Source organism: Salvelinus fontinalis, chromosome 16, assembly GCF_029448725.1.
Source record: "Salvelinus fontinalis isolate EN_2023a chromosome 16, ASM2944872v1, whole genome shotgun sequence".
NCBI classification, from domain to species: Eukaryota; Metazoa; Chordata; class Actinopteri; order Salmoniformes; family Salmonidae; genus Salvelinus; species Salvelinus fontinalis.
Window position 1 is genome coordinate 2655816 of NC_074680.1, and position 14291 is coordinate 2670106.

At 43.7% G+C, this 14291-nt stretch overlaps 1 protein-coding gene across 6 annotated transcripts in view; it reads right to left on the minus strand.

Annotated features, from left to right (window-relative positions):
• The window catches only part of LOC129812526 (protein Smaug homolog 1-like), a 116445-nt gene that overhangs the window by 49494 nt on the left and 52660 nt on the right, over positions 1–14291 (minus strand). For 2 of the 6 annotated variants that reach the window (XM_055864152.1, XM_055864151.1), the window contains exons 4-7: positions 3837–4190; positions 1931–2041; positions 481–590; positions 2–88 (exon numbers count right to left, since the gene is read on the minus strand). In XM_055864152.1, the coding sequence (XP_055720127.1) occupies positions 2–88; positions 481–590; positions 1931–2041; positions 3837–4190 (662 nt within the window). The remainder of the gene's footprint in view (position 1; positions 89–480; positions 591–1930; positions 2042–3836; positions 4191–14291) is intronic. The other 4 variants (XM_055864155.1, XM_055864153.1, XM_055864156.1 and 1 more) reach the window with 3 other exon arrangements.

The following is a 14291-nucleotide window of genomic DNA, read 5'->3' on the forward strand; positions in this document are numbered from 1 at the left end:
CCTTCTCTAGGCAACGCAGCATTTTCTGACGCTCCTTCAGTTTCTGAATGCTGATCACTATCTTGTGCCGTGCCCCTTTGGTGACATTCTGCAGAAGAAAAACACAAGTTCACTCTTTCACAACATTCCTTCATCACACACACCAACCACATGTTAAATACACAGTGGAACTAATAATGAATTACTCAAAAGTGTTGAAACTGAAAATGTCTATCGCTTTACTTAAAGCCTGCGGTTATAATGCTTTATAACGTGTTATAAGCACGAATGAGCCGTTATAATGTCTTATTTGTAACGCTTAAAATACCGGTTCATGTCTATCAGCTCTTTTATGAAGACAACTTTGTGGGAAAAGTACAGTACTAAAAACTGAAGGCAATGACTTTCAATGCCCTAACATTTGCTGTTACATTCCTAGTACATTTTCCTTAGGTATTCCCATAGTTAGAACAAGCCATCTATGCTCTGGTTACTACTGACCTGTGATTCCAGCTGCTGTTCGGTCAGTGACATCATCTCGTCATACGTCATGGTGGAGAAGAGCGCTGCATACTTGTGGAGACGGAGGCTTTTCAGCCAGGCTGGCACATCTGTAGGCACACACACACACACGTCAGACCAATGTCACATGTCTAGGGCACAGCTGGAGTAAGTCAGGGACCTATGACATCACAGATGGGGTAGTGTCCTCCTTTCTGGTAATCCCGCTCACCATTAAAACTGGCCTAATGGCTCAGGGGTGTCCCAAATGGTACCCTATTCCCTATTAAATACTTTACTTTAGACCAGGGCCCATAGAGCTCTGGTCAAAAGTAGTGCACTATATAGGGATAATGGGCCATTTGGGAACCCTGCAACTCTAACCTTTCCTGTCAAAGCTGTGACGTAAACATCGATACAAGAGACCACCTCATATTTTGGTTGCTAGCTGAGAGAGTTTTTGTTCTATGACCATTAGTTGACTAGGAGCGTACAAAGGAAAATTATAGAGCTTGCTATGGTTGTTGTGTGGTGAGAGTGCAAATGTCAATTCACTTAGCGGTCTTTCACTTTACTGGTTTAAATCTTGTTTCATTGCCACCTCATAATTGGTAACATTGAATTTTAACAGTGTACTACTTCACACCTGGATGCAAACGATAGGCTCTAAACAAAGAATAAAAATGGCCTTCTTTCAAAATCTTTGACCCTAAGCAAAGACTTACAAATCTAGAAACCGACCACTGTTAGCAGGATGGACCGTTCAGGACCCGTATTCACAAAGTGTCTCAGAGAGTAGGAGTGCTGATATATGATCAGTTTGCGTTTTATATCGTAATGAATAATAGTATACGGACAGGGGGACGGGCCTGATCCTTATTCAGCACTCCTACGCTGAGACACGTTTGGAATATAGGTGATGATGGATGGAACGCGTCGGGGGAACTAATGTTTATATTGTTAACGCTTATCAATGCTTAGTAATCTCTATTCAAAGAACTCTGGTGGGACTTGACTGTAAATATACTGGTGGTTTTTATGAACTTTCCCCCCCCAACAACTCAAACAGGCGAGTCATCTCACTCTTCCCATAGATAGCTAAGGTGAAGTGAAGTTCAGGGTCATGTTCATTAGGCACCAAATGGAAGAAAATGGACTGAAACAGGGAGGGACTACCTGGACTATGAAACACCAATGTTCCATTTCAGTTGCAAAACGTTTTCAAATATTGTGTGCCCTAATGAACATGACCCAGAAGACGACTTGAACGCTATGTCAGTTATCTTTAGAGAATTTGACTTATCAGAGGGGGATGTGGTGCCAAGAAACGTCACTGTACTGTATGCAGGCAGGCAGGGACTGTTCCGATTTGTACGTCAGTCTGGATAAGGGGCATTTGCTGAACTAATACGTGTCAATGGTAGTGAGGGTCAAGTAGTGTTTCCCCTACCATTGTAAAGCTGGGGCAGGCCCCCCTGCCCAACTCGGTTGGTCCCCAGAGGGCCTGGGTGTTGCTTTGGGGGCCTTTGCGCCACGCCTGGACAATAATCTAAGGGAAAGACTGGGGTAAAGAAGTGGGGAAACTTGTGAAAATGCTTCAGCCGGCATCAACTATAAAGCCCCCGACTGATGTTAAGGGATCAGGTCACACATTTATGGAGGGATATTAATTCCAACATACATTTGATCTTGAATTCATTCATCTTGAATTTGTATTCATAAATTGAATCAACTTGTAAAACGCAAAGTAAAAATGATTAAATTCGTATAACATTTCTGTTGGCACTAATATCACCCCATACACCTTTCCTCACACACACTTTTCTCAAAACCAAATAACCCAAAAAATTCACACAACTACCCCAACGGAAAACCAACATCGGCTTAAAAACGAGAGGTAAGAAGGCCATCTGACCACTCAACCAAAACCATCCTTTTCATGATGTCCCATACATGTAGCTTCAGGGTTATATGGGGTATATGAACCAGAGGCCACTGTATCTCCGTGTCATGTCCTGAGACTGCGCATGCGACAGGGTCTAAAAGAAAGCCACCCCTGAAAGATGTCATCGGAGACTGACTGGAGCATGTTAGCTTGGGTCCCGGGCAATGTGTGCTCCTGCCCTGTCTGTGCCCCGCTGTTGCTACTGTAGTCAAGAATCAAGCGAGCCCTTAACATGAGCAGCAGTGGTGCATAACTTAAAATACCATGCGACAGGTGTCTTGTGTCCTGTTGCCACGTTCACTCAAATATGCGCACAGACCAGACATCAGAGATAGGTCTAATAAGTGATGAAACCATAGAATGTGATATATTGAACTATGTACAAAAAAAAAAAACTCATCCACAAAGTACCATTGATATGACCAATGTGGTGCTTTTCTGTAGGCTACATTCAGTATTATGTGACAACAGATGGGATGTTCATTTCTAAGAAAGGGAAGCTGGGGGAAGGGGCGGCTTGTGAACACCTGGAAAAAAGCAAGTTGCTTGTTTGGCTAGAGGACAAGGTTGCAATTGGGGGAGGGAGGTGGCAACCAAACCAATCAATCAACAATTGATCCAGAGGTTACCAGGGGTCATGAGTGATCTTTCACAAAAAACAAACAAAAAAAACTGACCAAACAGGACAGGTCGCTTCACCCTGCGAGAAACCACATCTCCCTCCTCCCTCTTCCTTTCTGGGAAATAGTCCCTCACACACCAAACATATGGTTTGAAAGGAGTTTCTGGAAAACATTATGGGAGAATCTCAATTGCATACTCCTCGCGTCCGCTCTCCTCATCTCTTTCTCAATTTATAGTGTAGTGATCTGGTCATTCATTTAAAAAAAAAATATGTAAAATTCAAATATCAGTCGCAATGTCAGTTGGAACAGAGCTTTTGTCCTGGTCTGAGGAGGGTTATTGTTAAAGAGGTGTCCTAGGGAGACTTTCAATTGCATGTTCTCTCTCCTCGTCTCTTCCTCAAAACCCATTGGAGGAAAAGGTCAGAGTGGAGGGAAATGTGGCTTTCTCATCCAATGGAGGCGAGAAGAGCGTACAGGAGGAGTATGTGGTTGAGTCTCCCTAGGACACCTCTTCAACAATAACCTCCTCAGACCAGGACAAAAGCTCGGATATTTACAAGTTTTAAAATTTTAAATCAATGACCAGATCACTACACTACAAATCTAACTGCCAAATGCAGGGGGGGGGCAGCATTGGTCACCTCAAAACAAACAATCGATGAGGGACATGCTGAAGTGAACACCCTCCACTCCCCTGGCCCCCAGCCCCCATGGCTGCCTCCTCCATTGCTACGCTGTCCACTGCGCCTAAGTTACGCATGAAAGCGGTGGAGTACCGAACTCACCCCTCATGCAGCTGCCCTCCTCGTGGAATGTGCTGCTGCGGTGCAAGCCTCCTCCATCCTCCAGGTGCTCACTGCAGCCGCTGCCCGACGACGCTACGCTGCTCTGAGGGGAGAGGGGAGCGTGGTGAGGGTCGCTGGGGGCCAGCCCCAGCCCCCCTCCTCCTCCTCCTCCTCCCCCTCCCCGGGGACCGCGCAGGTCCTCCTGGGAGAGCCAACCATGACCCAGACCCAGGCCCAGGGCTTGGCCGCCCGACGAGGAGGAGGAACTGGCCAAGGAGCTGCCGCTCATCGGGGGGGTGAGGGACACCGAGCGCTTCAGGGGACTGTGCTGCCCGCCGCCACCGCCGGACAGGACTGCAAGATACACACAAGAGACAGGGGGGAGGGGGAGGCCCAGACTGTTAGAAAGGGGCTCAGCGGACTGTCTACCATGATACTACTAGGACAACACACTGTGTTAGCAAGAGAACTAGTAGGGACATATGGACAGATGGGCATGGTGAGGCCCAGACCAGGCATGAGCCTTAGCCCACTGCTCAACTTTGATACTGTAATCAATGTATTGATGACAACACCCATTCACAATACACGATTCCCCAGCCAGAAGTCTCTGTCTGCACCAGAGGGAAGTAGGCTAGTGGTGATGGAGCTCCAGTGAGACGTGAAAGCAGCTTTTCAGTCAGAGCGTCTGGATTATGGAACACACTGCCAACCAGTGTGAGAGAGTACAGTACCTTTGCTAGCTTTCAGGAAAGCCTGAAAAAGTGGCTGAAGACAAACCAGTCACATGAAGACACTTCGACTCTTAAGATTTCAGATACTGTAGGACCAAGGGACATATAAAAACACTGATCTAATATTATAATTATATAGTCTATTGTTGTTTGTGTGTGTGTGTGTGCGCGTGTGTGCAGTTGAAGTCGGAAGTTTACATACACCTTAGCCAAATACATTTAAACTCAGTTTTTCACAATTCCTGACATTTAATCATAGTAAAAATTCCCTGTCTTAGGTCAGTTAGGATCACCATTTTATTTTAAGAATGTGAAACGTCAGAATAATAGTAGAGAGAATGATTTATTTCAGCTTTTATTTCTTTCATCACATTCCCAGTGGGTCAGAAGTTTACATACATTCAATTAGTATTTGGTAGCATTGCCTTTAAATTGTTTAACTTGGGTCAAACATTTCGGGTAGCCTTCCACAAGCTTCCCACAATAAGTTGGATGAATTTTGGCCCATTCCTCCTGACAGAGCTGGTGTAACTAGGTCAGGTTTGTAGGCCTCCTTGCTCGCACGTGATTTTAGAATTCTGCCCACAAATTTTCTATAGGATTGAGGTCAGGGCTTTGTAATGGCCACTCCAATACCTTGACTTTGTTGTCCTTGAGCCATTTTGCCACAACTTTGGAAGTATGCTTGTAGTCATTGTACATTTGGAAGACCCATTTGCGACCAAGCTTCCTGACTGATGTCTTGAGATGTTGCTTCAATATATCCACATAATTGTCCTTCCTCATGATGCCATCTATTTTGAGAAGTGCACCAGTCCCTCCTGCAGCAAAGCACCCCCACAACATGATGCTGCCACAACCGTGCTTCATGTTTGGAATGGTGTTCTTCGGCTTGCAAGCCTCCCCCTTTTCCCTCCAAACATAACAATGGTCATTATGTCCAAACAGTTCTATTTTTGTTTCATCAGACCAGAGGACATTTCTCACAAAACTATGATCTTTGTCCCCATGTGCAATTGCAAACTGTAGTCTGTCTTTTTTATGGCGGTTTTGGAGCAGTGGCTTCTTCCTTGCTGAGCGGCCTTTCAGATTGTGTCGATATAGGACTCGTTTTACTGTGGATATAGATAATTTTGTACCTGTTTACTCCAGCATCTTCACAAAGTAGATGTCCTAAACGGCTTGCCAAACGATAGTTTGTTAACAAGAAATGTGTGGAGTGGTTGAAAAACTAGTTACATACACCTCAGTGTATGTAAGCTTCCGACTTCAACTGTGTGTGTGTGATATATATATATATATATATATATAGAGAGAGAGAGAGAGAGACACAAAATGATGTGAAAACCCCTTTCAAATTAGTGGATTCCTTGCTGACAGGTGTATATATAAAAAATTAAATTGAGCACACAGCCATGCAAGTGACTTTCAACGTGGCCCCATCATAGGTTGCCACCATCAAATTTCTGCCCTGCTAGAGCGGCCCCGGTCAACTGTAAGTGCTGTTATTGTGAAGTGGAAATCTCTAGGAGCAACAACGGCTCAGCAGCGAGGGGGCCACACAAGCTCACAGAAAGGGGCTGCCGAGTGCTGAAGCGTGTAGCGCGTAAAACTATGTTCTCAGCTGCAACACTCACTACCGAGTTCCAAACTTCCTCTGGAAGCAACGTCAACACAAGAACTGTTAGTTGGGAGCTTCATGAAATGGGTTTCCATGACCGAGAAGCCACACACAAGCCTAAGATCACCATGCGCAACGCCAAGCTTCAGCTGTATTGGTGTAAAGCTCGCCGCCATTGGACTCTGGAGCAGTTGAAATGCGTTCTCTGGATTGTTGAATCACGCTTCACGATCTGGCAGTCCGACAGACAAATCTGGGTTTGGTGGATGCCAGGAGAACGCTACCTGCCAGAATGCATAGTGCCAACTGTAAAGTTTGGTGGAGGAGGAATAATAGTCTGGGGCTGTTTTTCATGGTTTGGGCATGGCCCCTTAGTTCCAGTGAAGGGAAATCTTAATGCTATAGCATTCACTGACATTGTGGACGATTATGTGCTTCCAACTTTGTGGCAACAGTTTGGGGAAGGCCCTTTCCTGTTTCAACATGACAATGCCCCACACAAAGCGAGGTCCATACAGAAATGGTTTGTCGAGATCGGTGTGGAAGAACTTGACTGCAGAGCCCTGACCTCAACCCCATCAAAAATCTTTGGGATGAATTGGAACGCCGACTTGCGAGCCAGGCCAAACCGCCCAACATCAGTGCTCGACCTCACTAATGCTTGTTTTATACATAGATATTTTAATAGTGTGTTACATTGTAGCATTGTATTGATGTTGATGGTTCTCCGCCCAGGGACTACAGATTAACTTTTGCTACAGCTAAATCTGGTGCAATGGCATGTTGTACATGGTCCCTGACAAATAAACAAAAAAATAAGCATGCTGCATGCTCAAAGTTGTGTGGTTAGGGGGCTAGCTACTGCGGGTGGGGTGGTGGAGGCGTAGGGTGTTGTATTATCAGAATCCCGCGTCGAGTCGACACAGCCTGCCTTGTGTTCAAACGGTTGTCTACCTTCTAACTCCTACCTTCTAACAAAATTCCTGTAGTTAAGACGGAGACCTAGAGAATCACTCCTGATTAAAACAAACTTTCCCTCCTAAAAACTGATCCGAGGGCAGCTGGCTTTGAAACATCAGCTTTCGCATTTAATAAACTGTTCCCAGGCCAGCCTCTGTGGAACTACATGGCAAAAGAGGCCGCTGAGCAAAGGGGCGGCAGGTAGCCTAGTGGTTAGAGTGTTGGGCCAGTAACCGGAAGGTTGCTAGACTGAATCGCCGAGCTGACAAGGTAAAAATCTGTCGTTCTGCCCCTGAATAAGGCTGAACACTGTTCCTAGGCCGTCATTGTAAATAAGAATTTGTTCTTAACTGACTTGCCTAGTTAAATAAAAAAAATAGAAGCCAGGTCACACAAAACTTGTCCTATTTGTGAGTGAGTGAGATATATATATATATATATATATATCTGTCACAGACCTTCCAGAAGAAGCTAGAGTGGGCACACTGGCTGAGAAGGCAAATGAGATGATGTACAGGAGAGCGCTTTGTGCCGCCCGCCAGTCTCTTTCTCCCCCTATATGCGGCACCACTAACTGTGTTGGCTTGGCTATGTATAGGACTTCACGGGCTGATTTAAAATAGGTTCCCAGCTAACATTACAAGCTCCAGTCCCTAAATATTAGCCATTTTCCTTACATACAGACTCTCCACAAAGGCTACCTTACATGGGTAAGCGATGGGGCTAGGGCGGTACAGTGCGGTAAAAGATGGGGAGGAATGATTTTACGGGAAAATTATTATACCAAAAGGTGAGGACAACAATTCACCTGACAAGACTGAATCCAAACATTACGCTGTTGATTTTACATTTACTGTAATTTTCGCCGCATTTGTTGATAACTATATCTGAAAATACTCTGGATACCATGACGAGAATATTCCTGGAAAATGTGACTCGTTTCAGGAAACTAGTCATATGTCGCACGTCACTACTTCACAGGAGAGGTATTTGAACATGTTTTTGAATGCGTTTTTTGGGCAGAAATGCCTTTTGGAACATGTGAACTTTCATGAGCCTTAATAACAAACTTGTAATGCCATTTGTAAATACGGATTCAATTATTAACTTACAAGCCTAGTTGGTTTAGCCACAGAAAAAGTCAGAAACCTTCACGCTAACCATGATTGGATGAGATAATAGATGGGCTGGACATCCCGAGAGATGAGTTAGATTGCAAGACACACACAATGGATTGGTATGCCATGCAGCATGCTTCTGTCTATAACATGAGCTGCTCAGTGTGAGTAGATAATCCATTCAACTGCAGCTTTTTTGAAAAATATCACGAAGAACTGCAATGAAGAAGTTGATCGAGTCTTGAAATCAGTGGAATGCCCGATGGAAGCAGAGTATGATAGCTAAGGAAATTCTGGCGTTTAATTTCAAATATGGGAAGGGAGTCGAAAAGAAAAAAATACAGAAGGCTGTTGTATGAAATGGATTACATTTTCAAACTAAGGGCAACCATGGCATCCGTGACAGAGAGGGAGAAGCCTTCATCCATGTATACGGGTAAGAGTCTGGCTAGCTACATTTTCAGATCTTACATGTTTCTAATTTAGTCAGAAAATCGTTTTCATTGCAAGTTAAAGCGTACTGTTAGCTAGCCACGTGTATAATCTGTGTAGTAATATTATTTGTATCTCAGAAAGCAATTTGCATTGTTAGTTATAGCCTAATGTTAAAAGGCTGCATGACACCTGCAACATGGTGGTCCAAAATATCACAAGCCCATTCGCTTAAAAATGTATTTATTAACTTAACATTAGCTAGCTAGCTAACAAAATAGAAACTAACAAAAACATTGTTTAGAGATTTGCTTTTAGTGGTCTGGTTTGCTAGATTGACATAGCCTAAATTCATTTTTAAGCGAATGGGCTTGTTGACAGTTGTGATATTTTGGACCACCGTGTTGCAGATGTCATGCAGCATGTCTTGTTGTGTTTATACTTTTTCATAAACGACAAGGACAAGTTTGATGTTGGACGACAATAGAATGTTCATGATGTCACTGCGACAACTGTCTACAAACATGTCAATAAAAGTAGTATAAACCAGCCTTTAGTCTTGAAACTTTTGGTCGTTAAGTACATGGTCTCACGTGAACCCTTAAAATAAAATATTATATTATTTCAGCTTTATTTAACCAGGTAGGCTAGTTGAGAACAAGTTCTCATTTGCAACTGCGACCTGGCCAAGATAAAGCATAGCAGTTCGACACATACAACAGAGTTACACATGGAATAAACAAAACATACATTCAATAACACAGTAGAAAAATAAGTCTATATACAGTGAGCACAAATGAGGTAAGATAATGGCAATAAATAGGCCATGGTGGCAAAGTAATGACAATATAGCAATTAAACACTGGAATGGTAGATGTGCAGAAGATGAATGTGCATGTAGAGATACTGGGGTGCAAAGGAGCAAGATAAGTAGAGTGTTGAGTAGAGTGTTGGAGGCTATTTAATAAATTACATCGCCGAAGTCGAGGATCGGTAGGATGGTCAGTTTTACGAAGGTATGTTTGGCAGCATGAGTGAAGGATGCTTTGTTGCGAAATAAGAATCCGATTCTAGATTTAATTTTGGATTGGAGATGCTTAATGTAAGTCTGGAAGGAGAGTTTACAGTCTAACCAGACACCTACGTATTTGTAGTTATCCACATATTCTAAGTCGGAGCAGTCCAGAGTAGTGATGCTGGACGGGCGGGCAGGTTGCATTTAAGAGCAGTTGGAGGCAACGGAAGGAGAGTTGTATGGCATTGAAGCTCGTCTGGAGTAGAGGTCGACCGATTATGATTTTTCAACGCCGATACCGATACCGCAGTTGGAGGACCAAAAAAAGCCGATACCGATTAATCGGCCGATTTTTTATTTTTATTTGTAATAATGACAATTAAAACAATACTGAATGAACAATTATTTTAACTTAATATAATACATCAATAAAATCAATTTAGCCTCAAATAAATAATGAAACATGTTCAATTTTGCTTAAATAATGCAAAAACAAAGTGTTGAAGAAAGTAAAAGTGTAATATGTGCCATGTAAAAAAGCTAACGTTTAAGTTCCTTGCTCAGAACATGTTCCTTTTAACATGAGTCTTCAATATTCCCATGTAAGAAGTTTTAGGTTGTAGTTATTATAGGAATTATAGGACTATTTCTCTCTATACAATTTGACTATTGGATGTTCTTATAGGCACTTTAGTATAGCCAGTGTAACAGTATAGCTTATGTCCCTCTCCTCGCTCCTACCTGGGCTCAAACCAGGAACATCGACAACAGCCACCCTCGAAGCAGCGTTACCCAAGCAGAGCAAGGGGAACAACTACTCCAAGTCTCAGAGCGAGTGACGTTTGAAACGCTATTAGCGCGCACCCCGCTAACTAGCTAGCCATTTCACATCGGTTACACCAGCCTAATCGATAGGCTTGAAGTCATAAACAGCGCAATGCTTGTAGCATTGCGAAGATCTGCTGGCTAACGCACAAAAGTGCTGTTTGAATGATCGCTCAGTCAGACTGCTCTATCAAATCATAGACTTAATTATAACATAACACACAGATATATGAGCCTTTGGTCATTAATATGGTCGAATCCGGAAACTATAATTTCGAAAACAAAACGTTTATTCTTTCAGTGAAATACGGAACCGTTCCGTATTTTATCTAACGGATGGCATCCCTAAGTCTAAATATTGCTGTTACATTGTACAACATTCAATGTTATGTCATAATTATGTACAATTCTGGCAAATTATTTACGGCCTGTGTTAATAAATGGACTTCACACAGTTCGCAATGAGCCAGTCGGCCCAAACTGCTGCATATAACCTGACTGCTTGCACGGAACGCAAGAGAAGTGACACAATTTCCCTAATTATAAGAAATTCATGTTAGCAGGCAATATTAACAAAATATGCAGGTTTAAAAATATATACTTGTGTATTGATTTTAAAAAAGGCATTGATGTTTATGGTTAGGTACATTGGTGCAACGACAGTACTTTTTCGCAAATGCGCTTAAATCATCACCCGTTTGTCGAAGTAGGCTGTGATTCGATGAGAAATTAACAGGCACCGCATCGATTATATTCAACGCAGGACACGCCAGATAAACTAGTAATATCAACTGTCTAGTTAACTAGTGATTATGTTAAGATTTATTGTTTTTTATAAGATAAGTTTAATGCAAGCTAGCAACTTACCTTGGCTTCTTGCTGCCCTCGCGTAACTCAGGTAGTCAGCCTGCCACGCAGGCTCCTCATGGAGTGCAATGTAAGGCAGGTGGTTAGAGCATTGGACTAGTAACCGGAAGATTGCAAAAACGAATCCCCGAGCTGACAAGATAAAAATCTAAAAAATATATATAAATATATATATATATAAAAAATATAAAAATAAAAATCAGCAAATCGGTGTCCAAAAATACCGATTGTTATGAAAACTTGATATCGGCCCAAATTAATCGGCCATTCCGATTCATCGGTCGACCTCTAGTCTGGAGGTTAGTTAACGCAGTGTCCAAAGGGACAGAAGTCTACACAATGGTGTCGTCTGCGTATAGGTGGATCAGAGAATCACCAGCAGCAAGAGCGACATCAATTGATGAATACAGAGAAGAGAGTCATCCCGAGAATTGAACCCTGTGGCACCCCCATAGAGACTGCCAGAGGTCCGGACAACAGGCCCTCCGATTTGACACACTGAACTCTATCTGAGAAGTAGTTGGTGAACCAGGCGAGGCAATCATTTTAGAAACCAAGGCTGTTGAGTCTGCCAAAAGACTTTGCCAGGTCGATGAATACGGCTGCACAGTACTGTCTCTTATCGATGGCAGTTATGATATAATTTATGACCTTGAGCGTGGCGGAGGTGCACCCATGACCAGCTCTGAAACCAGATTGCATAACGGAGAAGGTGGGATTCGAAATGGTCGGTAATCTGTTTGTTAACTTGGCTTTCGAAGACCTTAGAAAGGCAGGGTAGGATAGATATAGGTCTGTAACAGTTTGGGTCTAGAGTGTCTCCCCCTTTGAAGAGGGGGATGACCGTGGCAGCTTTCCAATCTTTGGGAATCGAAGACGATATGAAAGAGAGGTTGAACAGGCTAGTGATAGGGATTGCAACAAATTCGGCAGATCATTTTAGAAAGAGAGGGTCCAGATTGTCTAGCCTGGCTGATTTGTAGGGGTCCAGATTTTGCAGCTCTTTCAGAACATCAGCTATCTGGAGTTGGGTGAAGGAGAAATGGGGGAGGCTTGGGCGAGTTGCTGTGGGGAGTGCAGGGCTGACCTGGATAGGGGTAGCCAAGTGGAAAGCATGGCCAGCCGTAGAGAAATGCTTATTGAAATGCTCAAATATCGTGGATCTATCGGTGGTGACAGTGTTTCCTAGCCTTAGTGCAGTGGGAAGCTGGAAGGAGGTGCTCTTATTCTCCATGGACTTTAGTGTCCCAGAACTTTTGAGTTTGTGCTACAGGATGCAAATTTTTGTTTGAAAATGCTAGCCTTAGCTTTCCTAACTGCCTGTGTATATTTGTTCCTAACTTTCCTGAAAAGTTGCATATCACGGGGGCTGTTCGATGCTAATGCAGAACGCCACAGGATGTTTTTGTGCTGGTCAAGGGCAGTCAGGTCTGGAGAGAATTAAAGGCTATATCTGTTCCTGGTTCAATTCTTTTTGAAAGGGGCATGCTTATTTAAGATGGTGAGGAAGGCATTTTTAAAGAATGACCAGGCATCCTCTACTGACAGGATGAGGTCAATATCCTTCCAGGATACCTGGGCCAGGTCGATTAGAAAGACCTGCTTACTGAAGTGTTTTAGGGAGCCTTTGACAGTGATGAGGGGTGGTCGTTTGACCGCGGACCCATTACGGATGCAGGCAATGAGGCAGTGATCGCTGAGATCTTGGTTGAAAACAGCAGAGGTGTATTTGGAGGGCATGTTGGTTAGGATGATATCTATGAGGGTGCCCGTGTTTATGGATTTGGGGTTGTACCTGGTGGGTTCATTGATAATTTGTGTGAGATTGAGGGCATCAAGCTTAGATTGTAGGATGGCCGGGGTGTTAAGCATGTCCCAGTTTAGTTCACCTAGCAGCACGAGCTCTGAAGATAGATGGGGGGCAATCAGTTCACATATGGTGTCCAGGGCACAGCTGGGGGCAGCGGGTGGTCTATAGCAAGCGGCAACGGTGAGAGACTTGTTTCTGGAAAGGTGGATTTTTAAAAGTAGAAGCTCAAATTTTTTAGGCATAGACCTAGATAGTATGACAGAACTCTGCAGGCTCTCTCTGCAGTAGATTGCAACGCCGTTACCTTTGGCAGTTCTATCTTGTCGGAAAATGTTATAGTTAGGGATGGAAATTTCAGGATTTTTGGTAGTCTTCCTGAGCCAGGATTCAGACACGGCTAGGACATCCGGGTTGGCAGAGTGTGCTAGGGCAGTGAATAAAACAAACTTAGGGAGGAGGCTTCTAATGTTAACATGCATGAAACCAAGGCTTTTACGGTTACAGAAGTCAACAAAAGATAGCGCCTGGGGAATGGGAGTGGAGCTAGGCACTGCAGGGCCTGGATTAACCTCCACATCACCAGAGGAACAGAGGAGGAGTAGGATAAGGGTACGGCTAAAGGCTAAAAGAACTGGTCGCCTAGTACGTTCGGAACAGAGTAAAAGGGGCAGATTTCTGGGCACGGTAGAGTAGATTCAAGGCATAATGTAAAGGGCATGGTAGGATGTGAATACAGTGGGGGTAAACCTGTGCATAGAGTGACGATGAAATAGATATTGTCTCTAGAAATATCATTTCAACCAGGTGATGTCATCGCATGTGTGGTAGGTGGAACTAAAAGTGTTAAATAAGGGGTATTGAGCAGGGCTAAGGCTCTACAGTGAAATAAGGCAATATTCACTAACCAAAACAGCAATGGACAAGGCATATTGACGTTAGCGAGAGGCATGCGTAGCCGAGTGAATCAAAGGAGTTCAGTGAGTGGCTTCAGGCAGCTAGCAAGTTATCAGAGAGGCCTTGGAGGGACGTCGCAACGGACGAAAGTCTGTTGTGGCCCCCCCGTGCTATTACGT